At 46.2% G+C, this 27,191-nt stretch overlaps 2 protein-coding genes and 1 long non-coding RNA gene across 4 annotated transcripts; 1 reads left to right on the plus strand and 2 right to left on the minus strand.

The window, feature by feature from the left end:
• Positions 1 to 294: 294 nt before the first annotated feature.
• Positions 295 to 26,759, plus strand: LOC118364099 (cingulin-like). Of its 2 annotated transcripts, none has more exons than XM_052509650.1 (20): positions 295 to 501; positions 10,311 to 11,331; positions 11,445 to 11,533; positions 11,631 to 11,700; positions 16,726 to 16,821; positions 17,412 to 17,533; positions 17,764 to 17,875; positions 17,976 to 18,188; positions 19,173 to 19,321; positions 20,076 to 20,196; positions 20,318 to 20,530; positions 20,646 to 20,867; positions 20,968 to 21,216; positions 21,342 to 21,512; positions 22,486 to 22,737; positions 22,979 to 23,062; positions 23,142 to 23,260; positions 23,532 to 23,640; positions 23,744 to 23,907; positions 26,579 to 26,759. In XM_052509650.1, exons 2-20 carry the CDS (start codon positions 10,312 to 10,314, stop codon positions 26,715 to 26,717), a joined length of 3,714 nt encoding a protein of 1,237 aa, XP_052365610.1. In that variant the 5' UTR covers positions 295 to 501; position 10,311; the 3' UTR covers positions 26,718 to 26,759. The 2 variants fall into 2 exon arrangements, with proteins under 2 accessions (XP_052365610.1, XP_052365611.1); XM_052509651.1 differs by having other exon boundaries at positions 11,469 to 11,533.
• Positions 7,924 to 9,334, minus strand: LOC127925007 (uncharacterized). Its single transcript, XR_008119537.1, has 3 exons — positions 9,174 to 9,334; positions 9,033 to 9,126; positions 7,924 to 8,267 (listed from the first exon to the last, which is right to left on the minus strand). It is a non-coding gene; the product is annotated as an uncharacterized LOC127925007 (long non-coding RNA).
• Positions 23,917 to 26,547, minus strand: LOC127925006 (golgin subfamily A member 6-like protein 22). The gene is made up of 4 exons (XM_052509652.1): positions 25,886 to 26,547; positions 25,284 to 25,730; positions 24,392 to 24,938; positions 23,917 to 24,080 (listed from the first exon to the last, which is right to left on the minus strand). The coding sequence occupies exons 1-3, from the start codon at positions 26,122 to 26,124 to the stop codon at positions 24,470 to 24,472; spliced, it is 1,155 nt and encodes a 384-aa protein (XP_052365612.1). The 5' UTR covers positions 26,125 to 26,547; the 3' UTR covers positions 23,917 to 24,080; positions 24,392 to 24,469.
• Positions 26,760 to 27,191: the final 432 nt, after the last annotated feature.

A 27,191-nucleotide genomic window follows, 5' to 3' on the forward strand; every position in this document is an offset into this window, starting at 1 on the left:
GCAAACGGATTAATGCCACAAGTTGTGATGCGTTTCGTTTGTTTCTGCATTAGCGTACCTCTTTCTTAGCAGTTAAAACATTTTATTATAACAAACACAGCACTAGGCATTTTCATTCACAAAGTTTTTGTATTTCTATTTATGTAGACCACTGAAAGACCTCTCCCCTGAGTCAATTTATCACAGATTGACAGACAGACTCACCAATATTCAAAGCGGGCGCTGTCTCGAGCACCGCCTACTGCTATGTGCTCAACCAATACCTGTACTCCCTCTAGCGGGGCAAGGCGGCTCGTCTGGCTTCCGTCACAAAGGTAACAGGTTGGAGCTGCATTTAACGAATTTATCGGTCTGTCTCGAATTATGGATATGCTCTGCTCTTTCAGAAGTATTTTCTCTCAGATTTAAACATTATCTGTATTAACACCAAGTAAAACAACAGAAGAGGACTCGAAAGTCGGAAATAAATTGATAAATTGTACTACTTTGACCAAATAGCAGGTATGTTTCTGGATGTTGTTTAGTTCGCTCTAGTTAGCAAGCTAGCTAGCGAACTAACCCAGACAGCTAAATTAACTAGCTGGTTATGACAGTAGCTCGGGGTTAGCTTGCTAGCTCTAGCTGGTTGGCTTGCGCAATACAGACACATAGCTAGCTAATACATTTGTCCGCTCCGTCTTTAATAACTTGCTCTCTTGTTGGTGTCTTACCCTAAGTTTACTTTTATTAATGGTGGCGAAACGGTGCTGGGTAACGTCACTCAGAATTCAAAAGCCACGGAGCAGGTGTATCTTTGCATTGCCTCGCCTAGATCTCTCCCGTAGTGGTAATCTCATTTTAAACCATGTGTACAGTCAGTGTACCCATCTGTCAATGTCACACATTCTCTTTTTACATGTCAGTTATTTGACACTTTCTTGGAGCTCCTCTTCAACAACTTTGCTCACTGCCTCTCTTCTCCCAAGTTTCGCTAACGCTGGATGATACTATGACGCATACACTGAGGAATTCAATGTAGCCAGCGAAATCTGTTCAAAAGAGACCCAATTTAAGTTATCTAAGCGATTTACCATTCTCTGTCATTTTATTGGCCAACATTCAGTGATTACTCATGGACATGTGGCCTACAGAAAGTACCAAGTGGCCAGGGTGTTGTCTCATATCTGATGCAAGATGTCTATTCATTCTTTTGGCTGTTAGTATGTAGAATTTAACATAGAATTTAACACAGCAGTGTATTGATGACCGATGGGAGAAAGCTCAGCCTGAGGGACATGTTTTACTGTTGCCACAGGCACAGAGTGAGCGAGAGACTGACAGGGAGAGTGACAGAGCGCGATAAGACTGTTTACAGATTGAATGCTCTTAGAGCGAGACCCTGAAGTGTTGCAGGTAGGTGTGTTTAAGGGGGATGTTTTACTGAGCAACACAGTGTGGAATATCGGTGACTGGAGGGGTGTATTAGGTGCTTCTATTTGGTGTTTGTGTTCTATTTGGCAAAACTGAAGTCTTCTTTGTTATGCCAATGACTGCCATTAGACTCAGAGAGGAAGAAATGGCTGGTTGTTTGAGTGTGAGAGGAGTGGAAAGGGGTCTGGTTTAAGTCAATAATGGGATGAATTGCCAATCACCAAGGAAATGGTCTTAACTGAAGCACTGTCTTGGGGACCCAAGTTGGTGTGTTATTTACAGTTTCTAATGACAGCAGCATTAATGTGGAAAGTCTTTGGTATTTCAGCCACCAGCCACTCATGAGGGTAGCCTAGTGGTTAGAGTTGGACTAGTAACCGAAAGGTTGCAAGTTCAAATCCCCGAGCTGACAAGGTACTTACTAATCTGTCGTTCTGCCCCTGAACAGGCAGTTAAACCCACTGTTCCTAGGCCGTCATTGAAAATAAGAATTTGTTCTTCACTGACTTGCCTAGTTAAATAAAGGTTAACAAAAAAAATGACTGACAGTCATCAGTAGGGCCCTATAAAATCTGTGTTGTGGATGGAACACAGAATCTAGACACTAAAATGGAATTCAACAATATTTGAACAATGTTTTTTGTTTTTCTATTAAAGTGTGATTTTGAGTAAACCTGAATAAACTTTGAAAAAATGGAAACCTAGAAAAACAAGGAGAAATCAGGCAAAAAAATAAACCAGGTTTTACAGGGCCCAACATCAGTCATGATATGTAATATATTTGTGTCACCACAGAAGGAGACAGTCACACACATGTAAGGCCATCCTCTTTCAGGTGCTTTCACTGAAGCACTGCCCTATATGCAGGGACAAGGCCTTGGTTGTAGAATACAGTCCAGTATCATGATGAAGCTTAGAGGAGGCTAAGTAGGAACAAAGATTTCTAGCATACTGACTTTATGCTCTCTACTCTCACTATTTAATGAATCAAAGACAGCCACAGCCATGACTCCATACTGCAGTGGTCTCTTTCCACACTCTCTCTCTCCTAATTCTCCCATCCCTCCCCAGAGATGGAGGTGGCCTTAATTCAATTCAGTGCGGGATAATTACATTTGAGAGCAGAGCCGGTGGGTTAGGAGACACTAAAGGCGCCTGCATGCATCCCAGCTGAAACGGTTTGGAAGAGTTTATGCATATATTATGACAACATTTTGACTTAATTAAAAACATTTTTTTTTATTTTTTAACTTCAATTCGTTTTAGCTGTTCGGACACACATTTTCTCTTGAGGCTAGCCGAAGTCTACGCCCCTTCGTCGAGGATTGGTCAACAGTAGGGATTCTTCAACAGTTTTTGTTATTCAACGAGAGATGAATGACAACTGCACCAAACATATTAGATGTAGATTTGATTTTTATTTCCTCTAAGATCTCCTCTGCAAAAACGTCAAAATTAATGACATTACTTGAGTTATTCATTCAGACTATTTTGAAGAAGTGTATACTGGCTACGACATCTCAAAATGGACAAACAATACTATTACTGTTTTTTACCCCCCTTGTTTTTCAAGCAAAGGTCTCAGCTCGGCGCCAGCTGAACTGAAGCATGCTTACGCCTTAAGGGAGTCCGTAATCTGAGGACTCTAGAGTCTGAGTGAGGACACCTTCACCTGGTCACACTGTAGTTAGTCTGTTGTTAGGCTGCAGGGCACCGTCCTTTACCTATTCTCTCTAAAGTACATAGTGTGAAGCACTGGCTAAACAGAAGCCTGTTGGTCTTAACCTCAGACAAGTATCCACAGTCAATCTCTGTTGCAGGTCCGGTCAGCTGCCTCATGTGCTTCTCTCCAGAGAGAGAGACAGAGATTTAGAACCCAGGGGAGGGTTAGAGAGAGAGAGATGGCGGGATAGAGATAGGTTAGGGGGATGGATGGATGAGGGAGGGAGGGATAGAGGTGGATGAGGGAGGGATAGAGGTGGATGAGGGAGGGATAGAGGTGAGGGAGGGAGGGAAAGAAAGAGGTTAGGAAGATGGATCGAAGGATAGAGGTTAGCATGGGAGGGAGGGTTAGGGGGAGGGAGGGAGGGAGGGAAGAAGGGAGGTTATAGCGAGAGGTTAGAGACAGGTTAGAGGGATAGAGGTGAGGGAGGGAGGGATAGAGGTTAGGAAGATAGATCGAAGGATAGAGAGAGGTTAGGATGGGAGGGAGGGATGGAGGGAAAAAGGAAGGTTAGAGCGATAGACAAGTTAAAGAGATGGAGGGAGGGTCAGGTGCAGAACAGTGATATATAAGTGAGGCAGACAGACAGACTGAGGGAGAGCTGGAGAGGGCCAGGGGGAGAAGAGTGTTGCGTTCCCAGCGTTTCTGCCCTCATTTTCTGCTCCACATCGTTTGGACAATAGGATGGGCTCACCCTCTGTCCCCTGACTGTCTCCCCTTACCATCTCCTCTCCACTGTCCCCTTTCACTGCTTAGCAGCTGAACTGGCCGGTTGGAAGTGGCTTGACACACTGACACAGAAAGATGGGGAGAGAGAAAGGGAGAGGGAAATGACTGGGGTCCACTCCTGTGTTCCTATTATGTTTGGTCCTATTCACTGTCAGTTCTCCCTGCTGAGACTGAGCCTCTGTCTCGCACAAGCTAGCAGTGTTTCCCAATATGTTTCAGTACCATGGACAGGCAAGCAATGCCCCTCCCTCCTTAGAATAGCCAAGTGCCTAGATTAAACTGTAGAATGGAGTAAATCAATGTCAGGAGGTCAGCAACATACTCCCAGGGACCAGGGATTGAGAAACACTGCTTTAAACTCAGCCTTCTACAACTGATTATGGATGATTAGCCTCTGCATGCAGAAAGAAGGCTTAATGTTGAAGATCCTTTGTATCTGTTGGCCAACAGTGGGGCAAAAAAGTATTTAGTCAGCCACCAATTGTGCAAGTTCTCCCACTTAAAAAGATGAGAGGCCTGTAATTTTCATCATAGGTACACTTCAACTATGACAGACAAAATGAGAAAAAAAATCCAGAAAATCACATTGTAGGATTTTTAATGCATTTATTTGCAAATTATGGTGGAAAATAAGTACTTGGTCAATAACAAAAGTTTATCTCAATACTTTGTTATATACCCTTTGTTGCCAATGACAGAGGTCAAACGTTTTCTGTAAGTCTTCACAAGGTTTTCACACACTGTTGCTGGAATTTTGGCCCATTCCTCCATGCAGATCTCCTCTAGAGCAGTGATGTTTTGGGGCTGTTGCTGGGCAACACGGACTTTAAACTCCCTCCAAAGATTTTCTCTGGGGTTGAGATCTGGAGACTGGCCACTCCAGGACCTACGAAGCCACTCCTTCGTTCCCCGGGCGGTGTGTTTGGGATCATTGTCATGCTGAAAGACCCAGCCACGTTTCATCTTCAATGCCCTTGCTGATGGAAGGAGGTTGTCACTCAAAATCTCACGATACATGGCCCCATTCATTCTTTCCTTTACACGGATCAGTTGTCCTGGTCCCTTTGCAGAAAAACAGCCCCAAAGCATGATGTTTCCACCCCCATGCTTCACAGTAGGTATGGTGTTCTTTGGATGCAACTCAGCATTCTTTGTCCTCCAAACACGATGAGTTGAGTTTTTACCAAAAAGTTATATTTTGGTTTCATCTGACCATATGACATTCTCCCAATATTCTTCTGGATCATCCAAATGCTCTCTAGCAAACTTCAGACGGGCCTGGACATGTACTGGCTTAAGCAGGGGGACACGTCTGGCACTGCAGGATTTGAGTCCCTGGCGGCGTAGTGTGTTACTGATGGTAGGCTTTTGTTACTTTGGCCCCAGCTCTCTGCAGGTCATTCACTAGGTCCCACCGTGTGGTTTTTCTCACCGTTCTTGTGATCATTTTGACCCCACGGGGTGAGCTCTTGCGTGGAGCCCCAGATCGAGGGAGATTATCAGTGGTCTTGTATGTCTTCCATTTCCGAATAATTGTTCCCACAGTTGATTTCTTCAAACCAAGCTGCTTACCTATTGCAGATTCAGTCTTCCCAGCCTGGTGCAGGTCTACAATTTTGTTTCTGGTGTCCTTTGACAGCTCTTTGGTCTTGGTCATAGTGGAGTTTGGAGTGTGACTGTTTGAGGTTGTGGACAGGTGTCTTTTTACTGATAACAAGTTCAAACAGGTGTCATTAATACAGGTAACGAGTGGAGGACAGAGGAGCCTCTTATAGAAGAAGTTACAGGTCTGTGAGAGCCAGAAATCTTGCTTGTTTGTAGGTGACCAAATACTTATTTTCCACCATAATTTGCAAATAAATTCATTAAAAATCCTACAATGTGATTTTCTGGATTTTTTTTTTCTCCTTTTGTCTGCCATAGTTGTAGTGTACATATGATGATAAATTACAGGCCTCTCATCTTTTTAAGTGGCAGAACTTGCACAATTGGTGGCTGACTAAATACTTTTTTGCCCCACTGTATATCTGAAATAAATATCCTAAGCTTTCTGTTGTCCTCTGTCTGAAAGACCTGACTTGTAGCTGGCTTTGAGACTTATTCACCACTACTTGGCCATTAGGAGGTGCGTGTGTGTGTGACTGTGTGCGCGTGTTACGGTCGTCTGCACTAATGTACAGTGACGGGGGGCTTTTTCAATGGCATGCTTTGGATGTCTGTCTTAGGGCGAGGGATGTGCTAAGTGATGAGCTGAACTGTACACACACTGGAGTTGTAATGACAAAGGCATTTTGGGTTATGATTAATTGTCATGCAAATGGACACGGCTATTGTAATTTTTGTTGCAAAATGTTTTGAGCTTATAATGCATCTGTAAAAATTAGTTGGGACTTCTTTGTTAGGAAGAAATAGTCTTTACAGTTTGCAACAAGCCAGGCGGCCCAAACTGCTGCATATACCTTGACTCCATTGCACAGAACGCAAGAGAAGTGACACAATTTCTCTAGTTAAAAACATTAATGTTAGCAGGCAATATTAACAAAATATGCAGGTTTAAAAAATATATACTTGTGTATTGATTTTAAGAAAAGCGTTGCTGTTTATGGTTAGGTACACATTGGTGCAACAACAGTGCTTTTTTCGCGAATGCGCTTGTTAAATCACCCGTTTGGCAAAGTAGGCTGTGATTCAATGATAAATTAACAGGCACCACATCGATTATATGCAACGCAGGACAAGCTAGATTAACTAGTAATATCATCAACCATGTGTAGTTAACTAGTTATTATGTTAAGATTGATTGTTTTTTATAAGATAAGTTTAATGCTAGCTAGCACCTTACTAGCTAGCACCTTACTTTGGCTCCTTGCTGCACTCGCATAACAGGTAGTCAGCCTGCCACGCAGTCTCCTCGTGGAGTGCAATGTAATCAGCCATGGTCGGTGTCAAAAAATGCTGATTACCAATTGTTATGAAAACGTGAAATCGGCCGTAATTGGCCATTCCGATTAATCGGACGCCCTCTAGTTAGGACATACCTAATGAATACCGCACAGCTTGGTGACACCCCTGTCTCCAAAATGAATGAGACGAATGAATGAACCTGCTCCTTCCGACTGTGCCTTTCTGTTTGTAAAATAATTAGAATCTTTCCCACTTCATTTAAAAATAGTTTACGCAATACAAGTTTTTCTATCTTCTTGAATATAAAGTTGAATCCCCTTTCTACTAAAATTGTATTTATTATAGCGATTATTTTAGTTCAAGATTGTCCTTTATTGTCAGTTACAACATTATACGATAATTCTGCCAAGCCTAACACACACCCATCCCCTAGTCAGATTGACATATTAACCTCAACCTCAGTCATTTTGTCATACTCATATATCTGTCTGTACTGTAATGATATGAGCATAGCCATAGGAAGTAGTTTGGGGGTGGGGATGCTCATATCATCATTACAGTACAGACAGATGTTATATGAGTATGACAAAATTACTAAGAGGTTGAGGTTAATATGTCAATCTGACTAGGGGATGGGTGTGTGTGTCTCCTCTCTTGTCCTGATGGCGAGGGCTTTGATTTATACTGGACACCGTGTATAAACTGCACCAAGGTCTTCACTGACGCTCTTTACAACACCACTGATCACCTGTGAGTGTGTGGGCCTGCTTGTACACAGTTAATTCCAGAGTGTGTATGAGAGTGCAGGTATGTGTGGGGGCAGGGCTTCCTATCCACAGGAACAAGAGCTTGACATTGGTGTTATCACCACAATGACACACACTGATAAGAGATGAAAAACTCTGTACTCTCTGTTTTTGTGTGTCAGTGAGGGAGGCAGCTGGAGAATGAAAGTTTGTCTGTGTGTGAAAGAGGGAGAGAATGAGAGAAGGGTGGTAACTGGGTTAGTGCCTGGTGTTGTAGTTGGTTGGTTATAAGTGCAAAGGAGACATGCTAATGAGACTTGCGGTGTAATGACCTAGTGATGACAGCTGACCATGTTAATGAGGCATGCGGTGTAATGACCTAGTGATGACAGCTGACCATGTTAATGAGGCATGCGGTGTAATGACCTAGTCATGACAGCTGACCATGTTAATGAGGCATGCGGTGTAATGACCTAGTCATGACAGCTGACCATGTTAATGAGGCATGCGGTGTAATGACCTAGTCATGACAGCTGACCATGTTAATGAGGCATGCGGTGTAATGACCTAGTCATGACAGCTGACCATGTTAATGAGGCATGCGGTGTAATGACCTAGTCATGACAGCTGACCATGTTAATGAGGCATGCGGTGTAATGACCTAGTCATGACAGCTGACCATGTTAATGAGGCATGCGGTGTAATGACCTAGTCATGACAGCTGACCATGTTAATGAGGCATGCGGTGTAATGACCTAGTCATGACAGCTGACCATGTTAATGAGGCATGCGGTGTGATGACCTAGTGATGACAGCTGACCATGTTAATGAGGCATGCGGTGTGATGACCTAGTGATGACAGCTGACCATGTTAATGAGGCATGCGGTGTAATGACCTAGTGATGACAGCTGACCATGTTAATGAGGCATGCGGTGTAATGACCTAGTGATGACAGCTGACCATGTTAATGAGGCATGCGGTGTGATGACCTAGTGATGACAGCTGACCATGTTAATGAGGCATGCGGTGTAATGACCTAGTGATGACAGCTAACCATGTTAATGAGGCATGCGGTGTAATGACCTAGTGATGACAGCTGACCATGTTAATGAGGCATGCGGTGTAATGACCTAGTGATGACAGCTGACCATGTTAATGAGGCATGCGGTGTAATGACCTAGTGATGACAGCTGACCATGTTAATGAGGCACAGCTGACCATGTTAATGAGGCATGCTATGTAGATGACAGCTGACCATGTTAATGAGGCATGCGGTGTAATGACCTAGTGATGACAGCTGACCATGTTAATGAGGCATGCGGTGTAATGACCTAGTGATGACAGCTGACCATGTTAATGAGGCATGCGGTGTAATGACCTAGTGATGACAGCTGACCATGTTAATGAGGCATGCGGTGTAATGACCTAGTGATGACAGCTGACCATGTTAATGAGGCATGCGGTGTAATGACCTAGTGATGACAGCTGACCATGTTAATGAGGCATGCGGTGTAATGACCTAGTCATGACAGCTGACCATGTTAATGAGGCATGCGGTGTAATGACCTAGTCATGACAGCTGACCATGTTAATGAGGCATGCGGTGTAATGACCTAGTGATGACAGCTGACCATGTTAATGAGGCATGCGGTGTAATGACCTAGTCATGACAGCTGACCATGTTAATGAGGCATGCGGTGTAATGACCTAGTCATGACAGCTGACCATGTTAATGAGGCATGCGGTGTAATGACCTAGTCATGACAGCTGACCATGTTAATGAGACTTGCGGTGTAATGACCTAGTGATGACAGCTGACCATGTTAATGAGGCATGCGGTGTGATGACAGCTGACCATGTTAATGAGGCATGCGGTGTAATGACCTCGTGATAAGAGCTGACGTGGCACAGGTCACCATAGAGGGAGGCGGGAACTCCTGAGACATTTCAACACATGGACATGATACAGTCAGACGTCCACAGTTAAAAACATCAGATGAAGACGAGTGACAAAGGGACATGTAGAGGGAGGGAGACTGAGTTGACTTACTGAGGGAAACAGAGGGAGGATCCTTCACAAGGGCTGGCTATGGATCATGTGTGATTACAGTTGATTGATCTAATAAAGATCCTAGATTGAGGAAGGAGTCTCACCTTTGCTGTGCTGGTTGGGCAGGGCTGGCCTGGCCTAGGCAGGGATTTCTAAAGAAGAGGAAAAACTAAACCAACTGGAAGTCGAGAGGGAGCAAGAGAGTACACGTAAGGGGAGCCAGAGAGTGGGAGGTAGGGTGTGTGTGTGTGTTTCCAGGTTAATGAATAATGAAGGTCACTATGAACAAAGTCCATTCTAAAGCATCTCCACTGAGACTCATTCTCTCACACACCTTTAACTTGCAAACCCAATAGAAACACACAGTCCACCCTCTTTCTGTGTGTCTGCATGACATTCATACCAGTCAGATATTCAGTTGACATACTTTCCCGGGAAAGAAAACAATAAATTACTGCTGTCACATTCACTTTTTTAAAGTATCACACTTGGAATTTTATTTATTTATTTATTTAACCTTTTATTTAACCAGGTAGGCTAGTTGAGAACAAGTTCTCATTTACAACTGCGACCTGGCCAAGATCAAGCATAGCAGTGTGAACAGACAACAACAGTCACACATGGAGTAAACAATAAACTGTATTAAAAATAGCTGTATTAATATTGTCTTTCCCCCTCCCCACTTTCTCTCCCCTTTCCCTGTCTCTCCTCCTCCGCCCCGTCCCCTCTCGCTCTCTCCCTCCCCAGTATGAGTACTCCGTCAGGTCGGAAGAGCCCCGTGGACTACGGGGTTCAGATCCGCTTCATCAACGACTCAGCAGGGGGGCTCCCCTCGACCCAGCTGAGATCCAAGCCCCCCTCCAACTCTAAGTACGGGGTGGCTGTCAGGGTCCAGGGCATCGCTGGACAACCCTATGTGGTTATGAAGGACGGGGGCCCAAAGGGAGATTCGTATGGGGTGCAGCTCCGTACCCACTACCCCCCAGGTTACGTCAGTCTGCCCCGCAGGAGAGACAGAGAGGAGGGAGGGGGAGAGGGGGGAGGAGGGCAGGGAGGAGAGTTACGCAGGGCACAGTCACATGGTTCATTACTGGAGAGTGAGGGGGGAGGAGGATTTGGGAGACCACCAGGGGATGGGAGGTCTGGTAGCTATGGGAACCTGGATGGAGGGATTGGGGTCGCGGAAGAGAGAACGTACAGAGGGGTGAGGGAGGGGGGTATGGGGAGGAATATAATGTGTGGGTCGTATCAGTCCGGGCTCAATGGGTCACTGGGGAGGGGAGGGGGGAGTCAGTATGCCCCTGACCTCCATCCTTCCCAAACAGATCAGCCCCCCCTGACCATGGCACACCCCAACCCCCAGAGCATTCCTTACCCAGCACACCCCCAGAGCCTTTCTTACCCAGCACAGCCCCACCCCCAGACCCCCGTCAACAGACTGATCAGCAGGTTTGACGGCAGCAGCAGTACTAGAGAACAGAGGGGGCGCTCTCCTGTAGCAGAGGACCCTAGAGACACCATCTCCTCTTCCCTCGCCCCCAACCCCTACTCCTCCTCTTCACAATCTCTCACCCCCAACCCCTACTCCTCCCCTTCACCCTCTCTCACCACCAACCCCTACTCCTCCCCTCCCTCCTCCACGCACAGCAGCCTGGGGCGGGGCCAAGGCTCCGTTAGCAAGGCAACGCCCCACCCAGTCAATCAGCGGGCTCCGCCAGGGAGGTTTGTCGCTGTGGAGATGCCATCAGCCAATCGGACAGACCCGCTGGTAAGAGACTGGACGGGAGGGGAGAGTGGTTACTAACTAGTATACTTAGCTAGTACATTATCAGTACCTCCAGTAAAGTTTAAAAACATACTAACACTGAGCTCTGTCTAAAGGTGACCCCTGACCTTCTGCTTCAGAGTTCAGAGGTCACCAGTGAGGAGGAGCAGGTCATGCAGACCATCTACAGTGTCCTCAGAGAAGGGTACAGCATTTATCTTACGGTGTCATTCAATATTAATTCAGGCCAGTTATTAACATCCTTCTGACCATGTGTGTTTGACCTGTTGTTCACCCCACAGGACTAGTGAGAGGGACTCAGTCATCAGACACAAAGTCAGGGTGATCTTCCAGAAGATCCAGGGACTCAAGGTACTTTAATATACAGTGCCTTCGGAATGTATTCAGACCCCTTGACTTTTTCCACATTTTTGTTATGTTACAGCCTAATTCTAAAATGGATTAAATAAAACATTTTCCTCAGCAATCTACACACAATACCCCATAATTACAAAGAAAAACAGGTTGTTAGAATTTTTGTTTTTACATAAGTATACAGATCCTTTCCCTTTATTTGAGGCCACCTGTGGTAAATTAAATTGATTGGACATGATTTGGAAAGGCACACACCTGTCTATATTAGGTCCAACAGCTGACAGTGTATGTCAGAGCAAAAACCAAGCCATTAGGTCAAAGGAATTGTTCGTAGAGCTCCAAGACAGGATTGCGTCGAGTGGCCAGACAGAAGCTACTCCTCGACGGCCTGCTTGGAGTTTGCCAAAAGGCACCTAAAGACTCTCAGAACATGAGAAACAAGATTCTCTGGTCTGATGAAAACAAGATTAACCTGTTTGGCTTGAATGCCAAGCTTCACGTCTTGACGTTCCCTATGGTGAAGCGTGGTGGTGGCAGCATCATTCTGTGGGGATGTTTTTCAGCGGCAGTGACTGGGAGACTAGTCCGGATTGAGGGAAAGATGAACGGAGCAAAGTACAGAGATATTTGATGAAAACCTGTTCCAGAGCGCTCATGACCTCAGACTAGAGGTCGACCGATTATTATTTTTCAACGCCTATACCGATTATTGGAGGACCAAACATTTTTTTAAATTTTTATTTGTAATAATGACAATTACAACAATACTGAATGAACACTTATTTTAACTTAATATAATACATCAATAAAATCAATTTAGCCTCAAGTAAGTAATGAAACATGTTCAATTTGGTTTAAATAATGCAAAAACAAATTGTTGAAGAAGAAAGTAAAAGTGCAATATGTGCTATGTAAGACGGCTAACCTTTAAGTTCCTTACTCTGAACATGAGAACATATAAAGCTGGTGGTTCCTTTTAACATGAGTCTTCAATATTCCTAGGTAAGAAGTTTTAGGTTGTAGTTATTAGAGGAATTATAGGACTATTTCCCTCTATACCATTTGTATTTCATTAACCTTTGACTATTGGATGTTCTTATAGGCACTTTAGTATTGCCAGTGTAACAGTATAGCTTCCGTCCCTCTCCTCGCTCCTCCCTGGGCTCGAACCAGGAACACAACGACAACAGCCACCCTCGAACCAGCGTTACCCATGCAGAGCAAGGGGAACAACTACTGCAAGTCTCAGAGCGAGTGATGTTTGAAATGCTATTAGCGCGCGAACTAGCTAGCCATTTCACTTTGGTTACACCAGCCTCATCTCGGGAGTTGATAGGCTTGAAGTCATAAACAGCGCAATGCTTGACGCACAACGAAGAGCTGCTGGCAAAACGCACAAAAGTGCTGTTTGAATGAATGTTTACGCGCCTGCTTCTGCCTACCACCGCTCAGTCAGATACTTAGATACTTGTATGCTTGTATGCTCAGTCAGATTATATGCAACGCAGGACACGCTAGATAATATCTAGTAATATCATCAACCATGTTTAGTTAACTAGTGATTATGATTTATTGTTTTTTTATAAGAAAAGTTTAATGCTAGCTAGCAACTTACCTTGGCTTACTGCATTCGCGTAACAGGCAGTCTCCTTGTGGAGTGCAACGAGAGAGAGGCAGGTCGTTATTGCGTTGGGACTAGTTAACTGTAAGGTTGCAAGATTGGGACCCCCGAGCTGACACGGTGAAAATCTGTTCTGCTCCTGAACGAGGCAGTTAACCCACCGTTCCTAGGCCGTCATTGAAAATAAGAATGTGTTTTTTTAACTGACTTGTCTAGTTAAATAAAGGTATAAAAAAAAAATTGCTGCCCAAAAATACCGATTTCCGATTGTTATGAACTTGAAATCGGCCCTAATTAACCGGTCGACCTCTACCTCAGACTGGGGCAAAAGTTCACCTTCCAATAGGACAACGACCCTAAGCACACAGCCAAGACAACACAGAGTGACTTTGGGACAAGTCTCTGAATGTCCTTGAGTGGCCCAGCCAGAGCCTGGTCTCTGGAGAGACCTGAAAATAGTTGTGCAGCGACACTCCCCATCCAACCTGACAGCTTGAGAGGATCTGCAGAGAAGAATGTGAGAAACTCCAAATACAGGTGTGCCAAGCTTTTATTTGATTATTTATTTAAACTTTTATTTAACTAGGCAAGTCAGTTAAGAACAGATTACCATAACAGGCAACCAAAAGGCACAAAGCCTCTTTCGGGGACATACCCAAAAAGAAGAGGCTGTAATTGCTGCCAAAGGTGCTTCAACAAAGTACTGCGTAGAGGGTCTGAATACTTATGTCAACGTGATATTTCAGTTTTTATTTTTAATACATTTGCAAAAATGTCTAAACCTGTTTTTGCTTTGTCATTATGGGGTATTGTGTGTAGATTGATGGACAACAACAATTTTAATTCATGTCAGAATAAAGCTGTAACGTAACAAAATGTTGAAAAAGTCGAGGGGTCTGAATACTTTCCGAATGCACTATACACCTTAGTAGTACTCTTAGTATACATCTCTATTACACCTCAAGGTACTCTTATAGTGAGCTCCAAAAGTATTGGGACAGTGTCACACTTTTTGGTTGTTTTGGATGTTCAGATAGGAATAGAATAAGTTCATGTGGATGCATAGTCCTGAATGAATATGTCATAATTTTTTATTTCACCTTTATTTAACTAAGAAAGTCAATTAAGAACAAATTCTTATTTTCAATGACGGCCTAGGAACAGTGGGTTAACTGCCTTGTTCAGGGGCAGAACGACAGATTTTTATCTTGTCAGCTCAGGGATTTGTTCTTGCAACCTTTCGGTTACAAGTCCAACACTCTAACCACTAGGCTACATGCCACCCCACAATAACAAGGGAGGTTAGAATTTTATATCATACCCCCAAGACATGCTAACCTCTTACCATTACAATAACAAGGGAGGTTAGCATTTTTTGCAGAGTAAGATATTTAAGCCTCTTCTGTTCTCACTCATCATTATTCAGGATTATCCATAATCATGGCAGTATACACATTATTCATGTAGAAGTGTTTAGAAACATATATTCTATTCTTATTAACAATAAAACTAACTCCAAAATGACACATTATTTACCATTAATTTCTATTGGGCAAAACAATTATAAAACGCTACCAAAACAAACAGCAAATGCATCCAACAAGTTTGAGGTCCCAAGCTTGATGTAATCATTGTTTTCTAGGAATATGGGACCAAATACTAAACGTTTTACTACTTTTTAATACACAAGTGAATTTGTCCCAATTACTTCTGGTCCTCTAAAATGGGCCATCTACAAAAAGTGCTGTAATTTCGAAACGGTTCGCCTCATATGGATGAATATACCCTCCAATCAAAGCTGACAGTCTGCACTCTAACCTCGGAGTCATTGTATCATTTCAAATCCAAAGTACAGAGCAAAAAATAAAACAATGTTACTGTCCCAATACTTTTGGAGCTCTCTGTACATCTCTATACACCTCAGTAGTACTCTAATATACAGTACCAGTCAAAATGTTGGACACCTACTCATTCCAAGGTTGTTCTTTATTTTTACTATTTTATACATTGTAGAATAACAGTGAAGACATAAACTATGAAAATAACAGATGGAATCATGTAGTAACCAAAAAGTGTTAAATCAAAATATATTTGAGATTCTTTGACAGCTTTGCACACTCTTGACATCTCTGTATATTATTCTACAATGTAGAAAATAGTAAAAATAAAGAAAAACCCTTGAATGAGTAATATACATCTAATATAATAATATACATCTCTATACACTTTTGTAGTACCCTAAATATACATCGCTCCAGCACTCTAATATACATCTCTGCAGTACTCTAATATACATCTCTGCAGTACTCTAATATACATCTCTGCAGCACTCTAATATACATCGCTGCAGTACTCTAATATACATCTCTGCAGTACTCTAATATACATCTCTGCAGTACTCTAATATACATCGCTGCAGTACTCTAATATACATCTCTGCAGCACTCTAATATACATCGCTCCAGCACTCTAATATACATCTCTGCAGCACTCTAATATACATCTCTGCAGCACTCTAATATACATCTCTGCAGCACTCTAATATACATCGCTCCAGCACTCTAATATACATCTCTGCAGCACTCTAATATACATCTCTGCAGCACTCTAATATACATCTCTGCAGCACTCTAATATACATCGCTCCAGCACTCTAATATACATCGCTGCAGCACTCTAATATACATCGCTGCAGTACTCTAATATACATCTCTGCAGTACTCTAATATACATCTCTGCAGCACTCTAATATACATCTCTGCAGCACTCTAATATACATCTCTGCAGCACTCTAATATACATCTCTGCAGCACTCTAATATACATCTCTGCAGCACTCTAATATACATCTCTGCAGCACTCTAATATACATCTCTGCAGCACTCTAATATACATCGCTGCAGCACTCTAATATACATCTCTGCAGCACTCTAATATACATCTCTGCAGCACTCTAATATACATCTCTGCAGCACTCTAATATACATCGCTGCAGCACTCTAATATACATCTCTGCAGCACTCTAATATACATCGCTGCAGCACTCTAATATACATCTCTGCAGCACTCTAATATACATCTCTGCAGCACTCTAATATACATCTCTGCAGTACTCTAATATACATCTCTGCAGTACTCTAATATACATCTCTGCAGCACTCTAATATACATCTCTGCAGCACTCTAATATACATCTCTGCAGCACTCTAATATACATCTCTGCAGCACTCTAATATACATCTCTGCAGTACTCTAATATACATCTCTGCAGTACTCTAATATACATCTCTGCAGCACTCTAATATACATCTCTGCAGCACTCTAATATACATCGCTATTTCAGTTTGTCATTGGTGCTAGCTGTCATTCTATGGGGTATCCACTAAAGTCACTCTCCCTCAGTCCAGTGAGAGTTCTGGTGAGGAGTGGAGGAGAGAAAAGAGGGATCTGGAGAGGAAGATGATGGAGCTACAGACCTCTCTACAGGAGGAGAGGAGGGTGAGTGGAGGAGAGTACGAGAAAAAGAGGAAGGAGTGATTATTTGGAACGTGATGGAAAGAGTAGCGCGATGGTGTTTGTTTGGCACCTAGGAGATGCTCACGGTGAGCTGTTTCAACAGTACACACACCAGCTGAGCCCACCGTGTGTGCGTTTTCTGAGAGGAGCTGATGTTTTTAGTGGCAGTCCAATCCGAATGCCCTAAAAGCCCTGTAAAAGGACTACAGATGATTTTTAAACCAGTTTAAACCTGTTGGGTTAGAGGTGGACACACACAGTATTCTATCTGATAATGAGTCATTATGTGTTGGCTTAAGGGAGTTGGGCTGGTATTTAACTCTAACACCCTATAATCACTTAATCATGTATGTGAATTCTACTGAGGAAACACGCAAGGCTGTCTGACACTATTCTGAAGAACACACAGATATAAACGCACAGCATGTTTAAATAGAGAATCATGCCTGTTCTCCAAAATGTTTCTAATGGTGTAATTAAATACTACCACTCTGTCACCTCCCCACTGTCTGTCGTTGTCTGATGTTGTGGTGGTCATGTAGCCTACAGTACAGGACTGTGTGTGTGCATAGGGCTCTGTGGGCAGCTCTGACCCTGTGTTAAAGGCAGAGCTGGATTCATGTCTGGATGAGAACATGCAGCTCCAGGAGACTGTGGACAGGAAGAAGACTGAACTACACCAGACACACTCTGAGTGAGTAACAGTGAGCAGGACAAATGACCTGGGTAGAAGGAAACCTTGAGACCAACCAGGCAGGTTGAAAGTGACTCCAGGCTGCTGGATCAGAACTGGTTATAATGATGGCTTATCTTTGTTAGTGTTGAGATAAAGAGCATCAGATCTCTCTTGTAAAATAGATTTTATCTCAATGAGAATGACCTGTAGAAATAAAGGTTAAATGAATAAATCACGGTCTCTGTCAGGCTGAGTCAGTTGCGTATGGAGAGAGAGAGTGCTGAGTCCAGAGTCAGAGAGATGGAGGACCGACTGGGCGAGCTACAGGAGGAGCTGAGGACCGAGAACGGCAACAAGACGGTAACACAACATTTGGGTGGTCTTGAGACACAAGATCTTTGTTGTGCACTCTTTGTAACTGTCCTGTAGAATGTGTTATGTGTGTATTGTGTGTCTACAGGACCTGGTGACTTGTCAAGCGTCTCTGTTGGAGGTGTCCATGTTGAAGCAGAAGCTGGAGGATTCTCTGAGACAGAGAGAGAGGGAGCTGACGGCCCTGAAGGGAGCTCTGAAGGACGAGGTGGCCACGCACGACAAAGACATGGAGACACTTCGAGAACAGTACAGCACTGACATGGAGAGACTGAGGAGTACCGTGGAGCAGGTCTCACAGGTACACACACACACGCACGCGTTTCAGCGTTTATTCACCATGGCCACAGGATACAACCGGTGGAAAACGGTAGTCAAATTCTTACTTGAGAGCTCTTTCCCACCCACACGCGTGCACTGAGGGAGCAGCAGAGCGTGAAGTGATTGAGACCCACTGGACTTGCTTCACATTATAGCAGGAACAACAAGTGATTACACCGTTACGTTTGACTGCACAGACAAAGCCACAAGCAGTACATCAGCTGATCTCACATTCTTAATGACACGTCTTACTCCCTCTCTCTCCCCACTCTCTCTCTCTCTCTCTCTCTCATATCCATCCTCCCTCTCTCTTCTCTCCCCTTACCCCTTTCCCCACACTCTCATATCCACCCTTCCTCTCTCTCCCCACACTCTCTCATATCCACCCTCCCTCTCTTCTCTCCCCCTACCTCTCTCCACACTCTCTCATATCCACCCTCCCTCTCTTCTCTCCCCCCTACCTCTCTCTCTCCCCCTACCTCTCTCTCTCCCCCTACCTCTCTCTCTCCCCCTACCTCTCTCTCTCCCCCTACCTCTCTCTCTCCCCTACCTCTCTCTCTCCCCTACCTCTCTCTCTCCCCTACCTCTCTCTCTCCCCCTACCCTCTCTCTCCCCTACCTCTCTCTCCCCCTACCCTCTCTCTCCCCCTACCTCTCTCTCTCCCCCTACCTCTCTCTCTCCCCCTACCTCTCTCTCTCCCCCTACCTCTCTCTCTCCCCTACCTCTCTCTCTCCCCCTACCTCTCTCTCTCCCCCTACCTCTCTCTCTCCCCTACCTCTCTCTCTCCCCCTACCCTCTCTCTCCCCCTACCTCTCTCTCTCCCACTACCTCTCTCTCATATCCACCCTCCCTCTCTCTTCTCTCCCCCCTACCTATCTCTCTCCACCCTCCCTCTCTTTTTCTCCCCCTACCTCTCTTCTCTCTCCCCCTCTCTTCTCTCTCCCCCTCTCTTCTCTCTCCCCAGTCTCAGGCGGGTATCGAGTCAGAGCGGTTGCGTGTGAATGCGTCGGTGCGTACTCTACAGCAGCAGCTGGAAGACTGCAGGGACGAGAGTGGCCACTGGATGACGCAGTTCCACAATACTAGAGATGAACTACGGACCACCAAACAGGAGTGAGTACACGCACCTACAGAGAATACAACCTTACTGTGAAATGCTTACTTACAAGCCCTTAACCAACAATGCAGTTTTGAGAAAAATAGGAGTTCAGTAAAACAGATAAGTAATAAATAACAGTAACAAAGGAAGTTCTCATTCTGTACCGTTAATGTCTCCTCCTTATTGTGTCTTATTGGCTAGAGACCCATCCATCACCCCTGAGCCACTGTGAGGAGCCTATATATGTGCTGTCTATGCTGTATATAGGTTATAGCCGTTGCTAGTAGCTGTTGCTAGTAGCCGTTGCTAACCCAATTTCCGCGCCCCTGTGGAAATGTAATTAACATATGAAAAATCCCATCAAAATGTCTCGGTTTAAGCTAGAGAGATGTTTTTTTTGCATGGGCTGCATGCATGTTAGTAGCTGTGGTATTACCATCTTAAAACAATTCCATATTTTAGAATCCCCGGCTTAGACTCTAGAGGGTTTTAATAGCTGCGGTTAATAGCCGGGGTTTATGGCCGTGTAGCTGACATTCCAGTTAAACCAGCATCTGTGTTTCTCTATTTGACTGACTGTGTGATACTGTAGAATGACCTCATTTTAACAACTAATGTTTGATCAACTTTGAGGGACTGATATCAGCATTGGAGATTGAACTGTAGCTTCTGTGATCAAACTAAATGATGTCTGGTCAGTGCTGATCTGTGACTTGATTTCTAGATTTTGAAATGGATCTTGTATTGGTTAAAATGTGTGTGTTGCAGGATGCTGCAGGCTCGTCTGGAGAAAGAGGAGCTTGAGGAAGAACTGAATGAAGTACAGGAGAGGGTCAACACCATGAAACAGCAGATACCAGACCCCGGTCATACACACACACTCAACCAGGTACACACACACACACTGATTCTGACACACACACTCTCAACAAGGTACGGACACGCACACACACACACACACACACTCTCAACAAGGTACACACTGACACTGTTCTCCATTGTCATGTCAGGAGCTGCAGAGTTTGCGTGCCGATCTGCAGCAGGCCCATTCAGAGGCAGAGAAGAAAAGGGCAGAGCTCGATAAAAAGGTTATGGAGGTAATCTCCCTGAAGAAGGCCAACCAGGAGCAGGAGGCGGAGCTCAAGTATGAGATGGACAGGCTGAGGGGCCAATCAAATCGAGCCAAAGAGGATCTGGCCAAGGCCCAGGAGAGAACCAAACAGGTGTGTGTTGTGTAGTACCAGCTATGTGACTGGGAAAGATGGCCACTTTTCCTCCCTTATATTCATCATCTCCATCCTTCTCTCAACCACTCACCTCTTTTGTTTCTCTCCATAGCTCCCTGACCCGTCGGTCGTGTCTGGCCTGCAGTCAGAGTTGACTGATGCTCGTGGGGAGAGAGACCGACTTGGAGAGAAACTCTCCAGCACTGAGCAGGAGCTGCAGTCAAACACAGAGCGGCTGGCCAGAACCCAGACAGAACTAAACGCTCTCAGAGACTCACAGCAGGAGCAGGAGGCAGCTAACACACGCCTCCGAGAGAAACTCTCACGCCTGGAGGTGAGACATACACACACACATTACACTACCTCTTTCTCACAGCTCTTTGTTAGTGGGTGTGTTGTTTCACAGTATGTATTTGTGTGTCCCCCCCCCCCAGTCTCAGCTGGCTTCCAGTGCATCAGAGAGTTCGGAGGCAGAGCTGTCCCTCCAGGCGGAGTTGAGGGGGTTGAGGCAGGATGTTGACGAGGCCAAGAGAGAAACCTCTCGGCTGGGCCAGGACCACCGGCAGCTCAGTCTGCGTCTGGAGGACAGTGAGAAGGAGAGGGACCAGCTCACACAGACCAACACACAGCTGGAGGAACAGAGGAGACAGCAGGAGCGGTCCCTGGACAAACTCAATAAGGAGGTGAGGAGTATGTGTCCACATGGGTTTTTCTGATGCTCTGTGTACTGCATTGAAGTGCTGTATTTACAAATGTACACTGTGCAAATAAAAATCTCTCTCTGTCTGTCCTCTTACTCCTCCTGTAGTTTGAGTCTCTGTCCCAGTCGTCTGGTGAGGAGGTGCAGGTTCTCAGGGCCCAGCTGGAGGAACAGAGAGAGAGATCTCGCAGGGAGACACAGGAGGCCCAGAGGCGGGGCAATGACACACTGGTAGAACTGGAGAGGAGCCAGACTTCCCACAAGATGCTGGAGGAGGAGGTGAGAGAGGAGGAGGAAAAGAGAGAGGAGACGGAGGAGGAAAGGGTCTTCAGGAGGTGAGAGAGAGGAAGGGACTGGGTGAGAGAGGAGGAGGAAAAGAGACGGAGGAGGAAAGGGTCGTCAGGAGGTGAGAGAGAGGAAGGGACGGGGTGAGAGAGGAGGAGGAAAAGAGATGGAGGAGGAAAGGGTCTTCAGGAGGTGAGAGAGAGGAAGGGACGGGGTGAGAGAGGAGGAGGAAAAGAGAGGAGATGGAGGAGGAAAGGGTCTTCAGGAGGTGAGAGAGAGAGATGGATGGAGGGAGGGAGGAAGGGACTGGGTGAGAGGGGAGGAGGAGGGAAAGAGGGAGGAGACGGAGGAGGAAAGGGTCTTCAGGAGGTGAGACGGATGGATGGAGGGAGTGAGGAAGGGACGGGGTGAGAGAGGGAACAAGGGAGGAGGAAAGGGTCTTCAGGAGGTGAGATGGATGGAGGGAGGGAGTGAGGAAGGGACGGGGTGAGAGAGGGAACAAGGGAGGAGGAAAGGGTCTTCAGGAGGTGAGATGGATGGATGGAGGGAGTGAGGAAGGGACGGGGTGAGAGAGGGAACAAGGGAGGAGGAAAGGGTCTTCAGGAGGTGAGATGGATGGATGGAGGGAGTGAGGAAGGGACGGGGTGAGAGAGAGGAGGAGGGAAAGAGGGAGGAGACTGAGGAGGAAAGGGTCTTCAGGAGGTGATGGTATTGGTCAGGGGTAGTCAACTCTCACCCTGCCGGAGCCTGCTGCTTTTCTCTTCTACCTGCTAATGAATTGTACCCACCTGGTGTCTGAGGTCTAAATCAGTCCCTCATTTGAGGGGAACAATGACAAAACACAGTGGAACTGGCTTTGAGGTGCAGAGATGCGTTTGAGGGGTGAAGGTGTTTTGTCTTTAACGCTGATCCAGAGTGTGTGTGTGTGTGTGTGTATGTGTGTGTGTGTGTGTGTGTCGTGCGCCAGGTGTCCCGTCAGAAGAAGGAGCTGCTCTCTGTGGTTGAGGAGCGAGACAATGTTCAGCTGGACAAGGAGCTGCTCACCAACCGCCTGCACCACCTAGAGGCTGAACTGGAGAACAGCAGGAGCAGCCTCACAGACAAGAGCAGGGAGCTCCGCAGCACGGAGGACAAGATGAAACGACTGGAGCTGGAGCTGGAGGAGGAGAAGGGATCTGTGGAGCTACTCACTGACAGAGTCACCAGGACCAGAGACCAGGTACACACACACACACACACTATACATGTGTGTCTAGCAGCTTTCACCAGTCTGTTGGTTAAGACTTTAAAGAACCAGGACCAAGCTAGGAAAATAATGTATTTGTTACCCTCTTTCTCCCCTCACCCTCTTTCTCCCCTCACCCTTTCTGGTGCTCCTCTGTCTGGCGCTCCTCTGTCTGGCGCTCCTCTGTCTGGCGCTCCTCTGTCTGGCGCTCTTCTGTCTCTCTGTCTGTGTGCAGATGGAGCAGCTGCGTTCAGAGCTGATGCAGGAGAGATCCTCCAGACAGGACCTGGAGCTGGACAAGAATGCCCTAGAAAGACATGTACGTTAAGTCTGTGTCTCCACTGAAATGATCTTAAGGTCTGAGTGATGATTGATTATGCTTAAATCTCTCTCTCCAGTTGAAGGAGTTGAAGACCAGAGTATCTGATATGGAGGGTCAGTCTCGCTCCTCTGTAGGAGTGGCTCAGCTGGAGAGTAAAGTTCACGAGTTGGAGGAACGCCTCCACAGCGAGGATAGGTACACCGCACACTACACGTCCCACAATGCACCACACCCCAGGAACTACAGATGCCACAATGTACCACATAGTCTAGAATATGATATTTTGTAACCAAAGCTGATTTTGTGGTTGGTATGGTAGTTCACTGTTAGTTAGAGAATTGTACCTTAAATTGACATTCACATTGTTGATGACAAGTAAAGCTTATGATATTATGAACTGGTCACACATCTGTATCCAGAATCACCTTGTTCATGTTTGTGCTAAACATTTGTGTGTGTGTCTTAGGGAGAAGAACTCCATGTTGTCGTCTCAGCGTCGCCTGGAGAAGAAACTGAAGGAGCTCAACTTTACCCTGGAGGAAGAGAGACACCAACACACAGAACAGAGAGACCAGGTACGCGCGCACACACACACACACACACACACACACACACACACACACACACACACACACACACACACACACACACACCCTGACTGATTCCTCTGTGTTGTAGCTGTCTCTGCGTGTGAAGGCTCTGAAGAGACAGGTGGATGAGGGGGAGACCGAGGTAGAGAGGATCGAGGGATTGAGGAGGAAGTCCCAGAGAGAGATGGAGGAACAGATGGAACTAAAGGAGGCCTTACAGGGCAGAGTCACCGCGCTGGAGACTGAGCTCAAGTAAGTCTGTGTGGGTTGTGTTTCCAAGTCTGACCCCTCTACCTGTTTCACATGTTAGATTACTAAGTATCTCCTTTCTCCTAGATGTGACTCTTCTTCTGAACCAGCCCAATTCTCTCTGTTCTCTTCCACTCCCTCCAGACCTCTTTCTGTTCCTCTGTTCTCCTCCAGACCTCTTTCTGTTCTCCTCCACTCCTCTTTCTGTTCCTCTGTTCTCCTCCACTCCTCTTTCTGTTCCTCTGTTCTCCTCCAGATCTCTTTCTGTTCTCCTCCACTCCCTCCAGACCTCTTTCTGTTCCTCTGTTCTCCTCCACTCCTCTTTCTGTTCCTCTGTTCTCCTCCAGACCCCTTTCTGTTCTCCTCCACGACCCCTTTCTGTTCTCCTCCACGACCCCTTTCTGTTCTCCTCCACGACCCCTTTCTGTTCTCCTCCACGACCTCTTTCTGTTCTCCTCCACGACCCCTTTCTGTTCTCCTCCACGACCTCTTTCTGTTCTCCTCCACGACCTCTTTCTGTTCTCCTCCACGACCTCTTTCTGTTCCCTGTTCTCCTCCACTCCCTCTAGACCTCTTTCTGTTCCTCTGTTCTCCTCCACTCCTCTTTCTGTTCCTCTGTTCTCCTCCATTCCTCTTTCTGGTCCACTGTTCTCCTCCACTCCTCTTTCTGTTCCTCTGTTCTCCTCCACTCCTCTTTCTGTTCCTCTGTTCTCCTCCACTCCTCTTTCTGTTCCTCTGTTCTCCTCCACTCCTCTTTCTGTTCCTCTGTTCTCCTCCACTCCTCTTTCTGTTCCTCTGTTCTCCTCCACTCCTCTTTCTGTCCCTCTGTTCTCCTCCACTCCTCTTTCTGTTCCCTCTGTTCTCCTCCACTCCTCTTTCTGTTCCCTCTGTTCTCCTCCACTCCTCTTTCTGTTCCTCTGTTCTCCTCCACTCCTCTTTCTGTTCCTCTGTTCTCTTCCATTCCCTCCAGACCTCTTTCTGTTCTTCTCCACTCCCTCCAGACCTCTTTCTGTTCTCTTCCACTCCCTCCAGACCTCGTTCTGTTCTTCTCCACTCCCTCCAGACCTCTTTCTGTTCTCCTCCAGACCTCTTTCTGTTCTCCTCCACTCCCTCCAGACCTCTTTCTGTTCTCCTCCACTCCCTCCAGACCTCTTTCTGTTCTCTTCCACTCCCTCCAGACCTCGTTCTGTTCTCTTCCACTCCCTCCAGACCTCTTTCTGTTCTTCTCCACTCCCTCCAGACCTCTTTCTGTTCTTCTCCACTCCCTCCAGACCTCTTTCTGTTCTTCTCCACTCCCTCCAGACCTCTTTCTGTTCTTCTCCAGACCTCTTTCTGTTCTCCTCCAGACCTCTTTCTGTTCTCCTCCACTCCCTCCAGACCTCTTTCTGTTCTCTTCCACTCCCTCCAGACCTCTTTCTGTTCTCTTCCACTCCCTCCAGACCTCTTTCTGTTCTTCTCCAGACCTCTTTCTGTTCTCCTCCAGACCTCTTTCTGTTCTCCTCCACTCCCTCCAGACCTCTTTCTGTTCTCTTCCACTCCCTCCAGACCTCTTTCTGTTCTCTTCCACTCCCTCCAGACCTCGTTCTGTTCTCTTCCACTCCCTCCAGACCTCGTTCTGTTCTCTTCCACTCCCTCCAGACCTCTTTCTGTTCTCCTCCACTCCCTCCAGACCTCTTTCTGTTCTCCTCCACTCCCTCCAGACCTCTTTCTGTTCTCCTCCACTCCCTCCAGACCTCTTTCTGTTCTCCTCCACTCCCTCCAGACCTCTTTCTGTTCTCCTCCACTCCCTCCAGACCTCTTTCTGTTCTTCTCCACTCCCTCCAGACCTCTTTCTGTTCTCCTCCACTCCCTCCAGACCTCTTTCTGTTCTTCTCCACTCCCTCCAGACCTCTTTCTGTTCTCTTCCACTCCCTCCAGACCTCTTTCTGTTCTCTTCCACTCCCTCCAGACCTCTTTCTGTTCTCCTCCACTCCCTCCAGACCTCTTTCTGTTCTCCTCCACTCCCTCCAGACCTCTTTCTGTTCTCCTCCACTCCCTCCAGACCTCTTTCTGTTCTCCTCCACTCCCTCCAGACCTCTTTCTGTTCTTCTCCACTCCCTCCAGACCTCTTTCTGTTCCTCTTGTCATTGGTAATGAGTTCAGTGAGCTGACATTTACTGGCAGCCTGTTCACTCCCCACAGCCAAGCTAGCGTGCGGTGTGTGTGTGTGTTGTGTATCATTCTATGGATCACTGAGCTCCTCTCTGATCCCTCAACAGAGATGCTGCTATCAGACACACGTCATTACAGAATAAAGCAGTCGGATTCAAACACACACACTTCTTCAACAGTCACACTCACCCAGCTGTGTAAAGGTGTCTCATTAAACCCCACTCAACAGTGCTGTGGGAACACACACACACGTACGTATGTGCAGGTCAGCTGTGAATGGGGAGGCAGAGACAGATCTAGCAGACAGAGCAGTCATCCCTGTATGTACATGTCACACCAGTCAGTTCCCATATCTGACCAGCAGAGGGCTCTCTCCCTGACAGATACTACAGGGAACGACACTGTCTACTGTAGAAGTCAACTGTCTACTCCCACACGTTTGCTGAGACCCACCTACGGCCTCTGTTAGTGAACAATAGATGATGAAGATAACATTTCTGAAGCTGATGGTGGTGTGTTTCAGGAGGAAGGTGCAGCAGGCGCAGCGTCAGGCCCTGGACTCGTCGGCTCTGAGCTCTGACGAAGATGATGAAGGCCTGTACAACCCCTCCAGCATCACGTCCATCCTCACTGGGAGCAACCTTCACACCAGCTCCTGCTAGAGGGAGGGGTAGTGGCAACCTTCACACCAGCTCCTGCTAGAGGGAGGGAGGGAGGGGTAGTGACAACCTTCACACCAGTTCCTGCTAGAGGGAGGGAGGGAGGGGTAGTGACAACCTTCACACCAGTTCCTGCTAGAGGGAGGGAGGGAGGGGTAGTGACAACCTTCACACCAGTTCCTGCTAGAGGGAGGGAGGGAGGGGTAGTGACAACCTTCACACCAGTTCCTGCTAGAGGGAGGGAGGGAGGGGTAGTGACAACCTTCACACCAGTTCCTGCTAGCGGGAGGTGTAGTGTAGTGGTAGGAAGAGGAGGAGAACAAGGGCTATTCTGAGCACTATAGAGAAAGGAAGGAGGGAGGTGGATTAAAGGGAGTATTTTAAGCTCTACAGGGTTGGAGGGAGGGTAGTAGAGGGATAGAGTTATTCTAAGCACTACAGATAGACATCTACTGTACACACAGGTACAGTACACTG

This window comes from Oncorhynchus keta, unplaced genomic scaffold, assembly GCF_023373465.1.
Source record: "Oncorhynchus keta strain PuntledgeMale-10-30-2019 unplaced genomic scaffold, Oket_V2 Un_contig_4917_pilon_pilon, whole genome shotgun sequence".
Lineage (NCBI taxonomy): Eukaryota > Metazoa > Chordata > Actinopteri > Salmoniformes > Salmonidae > Oncorhynchus > Oncorhynchus keta.

What these genes read in the sequence shown, in the direction of transcription:
- LOC118364099 (XM_052509650.1), top strand. Translation starts at nt 10,312, where the DNA reads ATGAGTACTCCGTCAGGTCGGAAGAGCCCCGTGGACTACGGGGTTCAG. An exon ending in CCGTGGAGCAGGTCTCACAG is followed by an intron (nt 18,189 to 19,172) that starts GTACACACACAC and finishes CTCTCTCCCCAG; the next exon opens with TCTCAGGCGGGTATCGAGTC. An exon ending in ATACACACACACTCAACCAG is followed by an intron (nt 20,197 to 20,317) that starts GTACACACACAC and finishes TTGTCATGTCAG; the next exon opens with GAGCTGCAGAGTTTGCGTGC.
- LOC127925006 (XM_052509652.1), bottom strand. Translation starts at nt 26,124, where the DNA reads ATGATACACAACACACACACACACCGCACGCTAGCTTGGCTGTGGGGA. An exon ending in GTGGAGGAGAACAGAAAGAG is followed by an intron (nt 25,731 to 25,885) that starts GTCTGGAGGGAG and finishes GAACAGAAAGAG; the next exon opens with GTCTGGAGGGAGTGGAGAAG. An exon ending in GTGGAAGAGAACAGAAAGAG is followed by an intron (nt 24,939 to 25,283) that starts GTCTGGAGGGAG and finishes GAACAGAACGAG; the next exon opens with GTCTGGAGGGAGTGGAAGAG.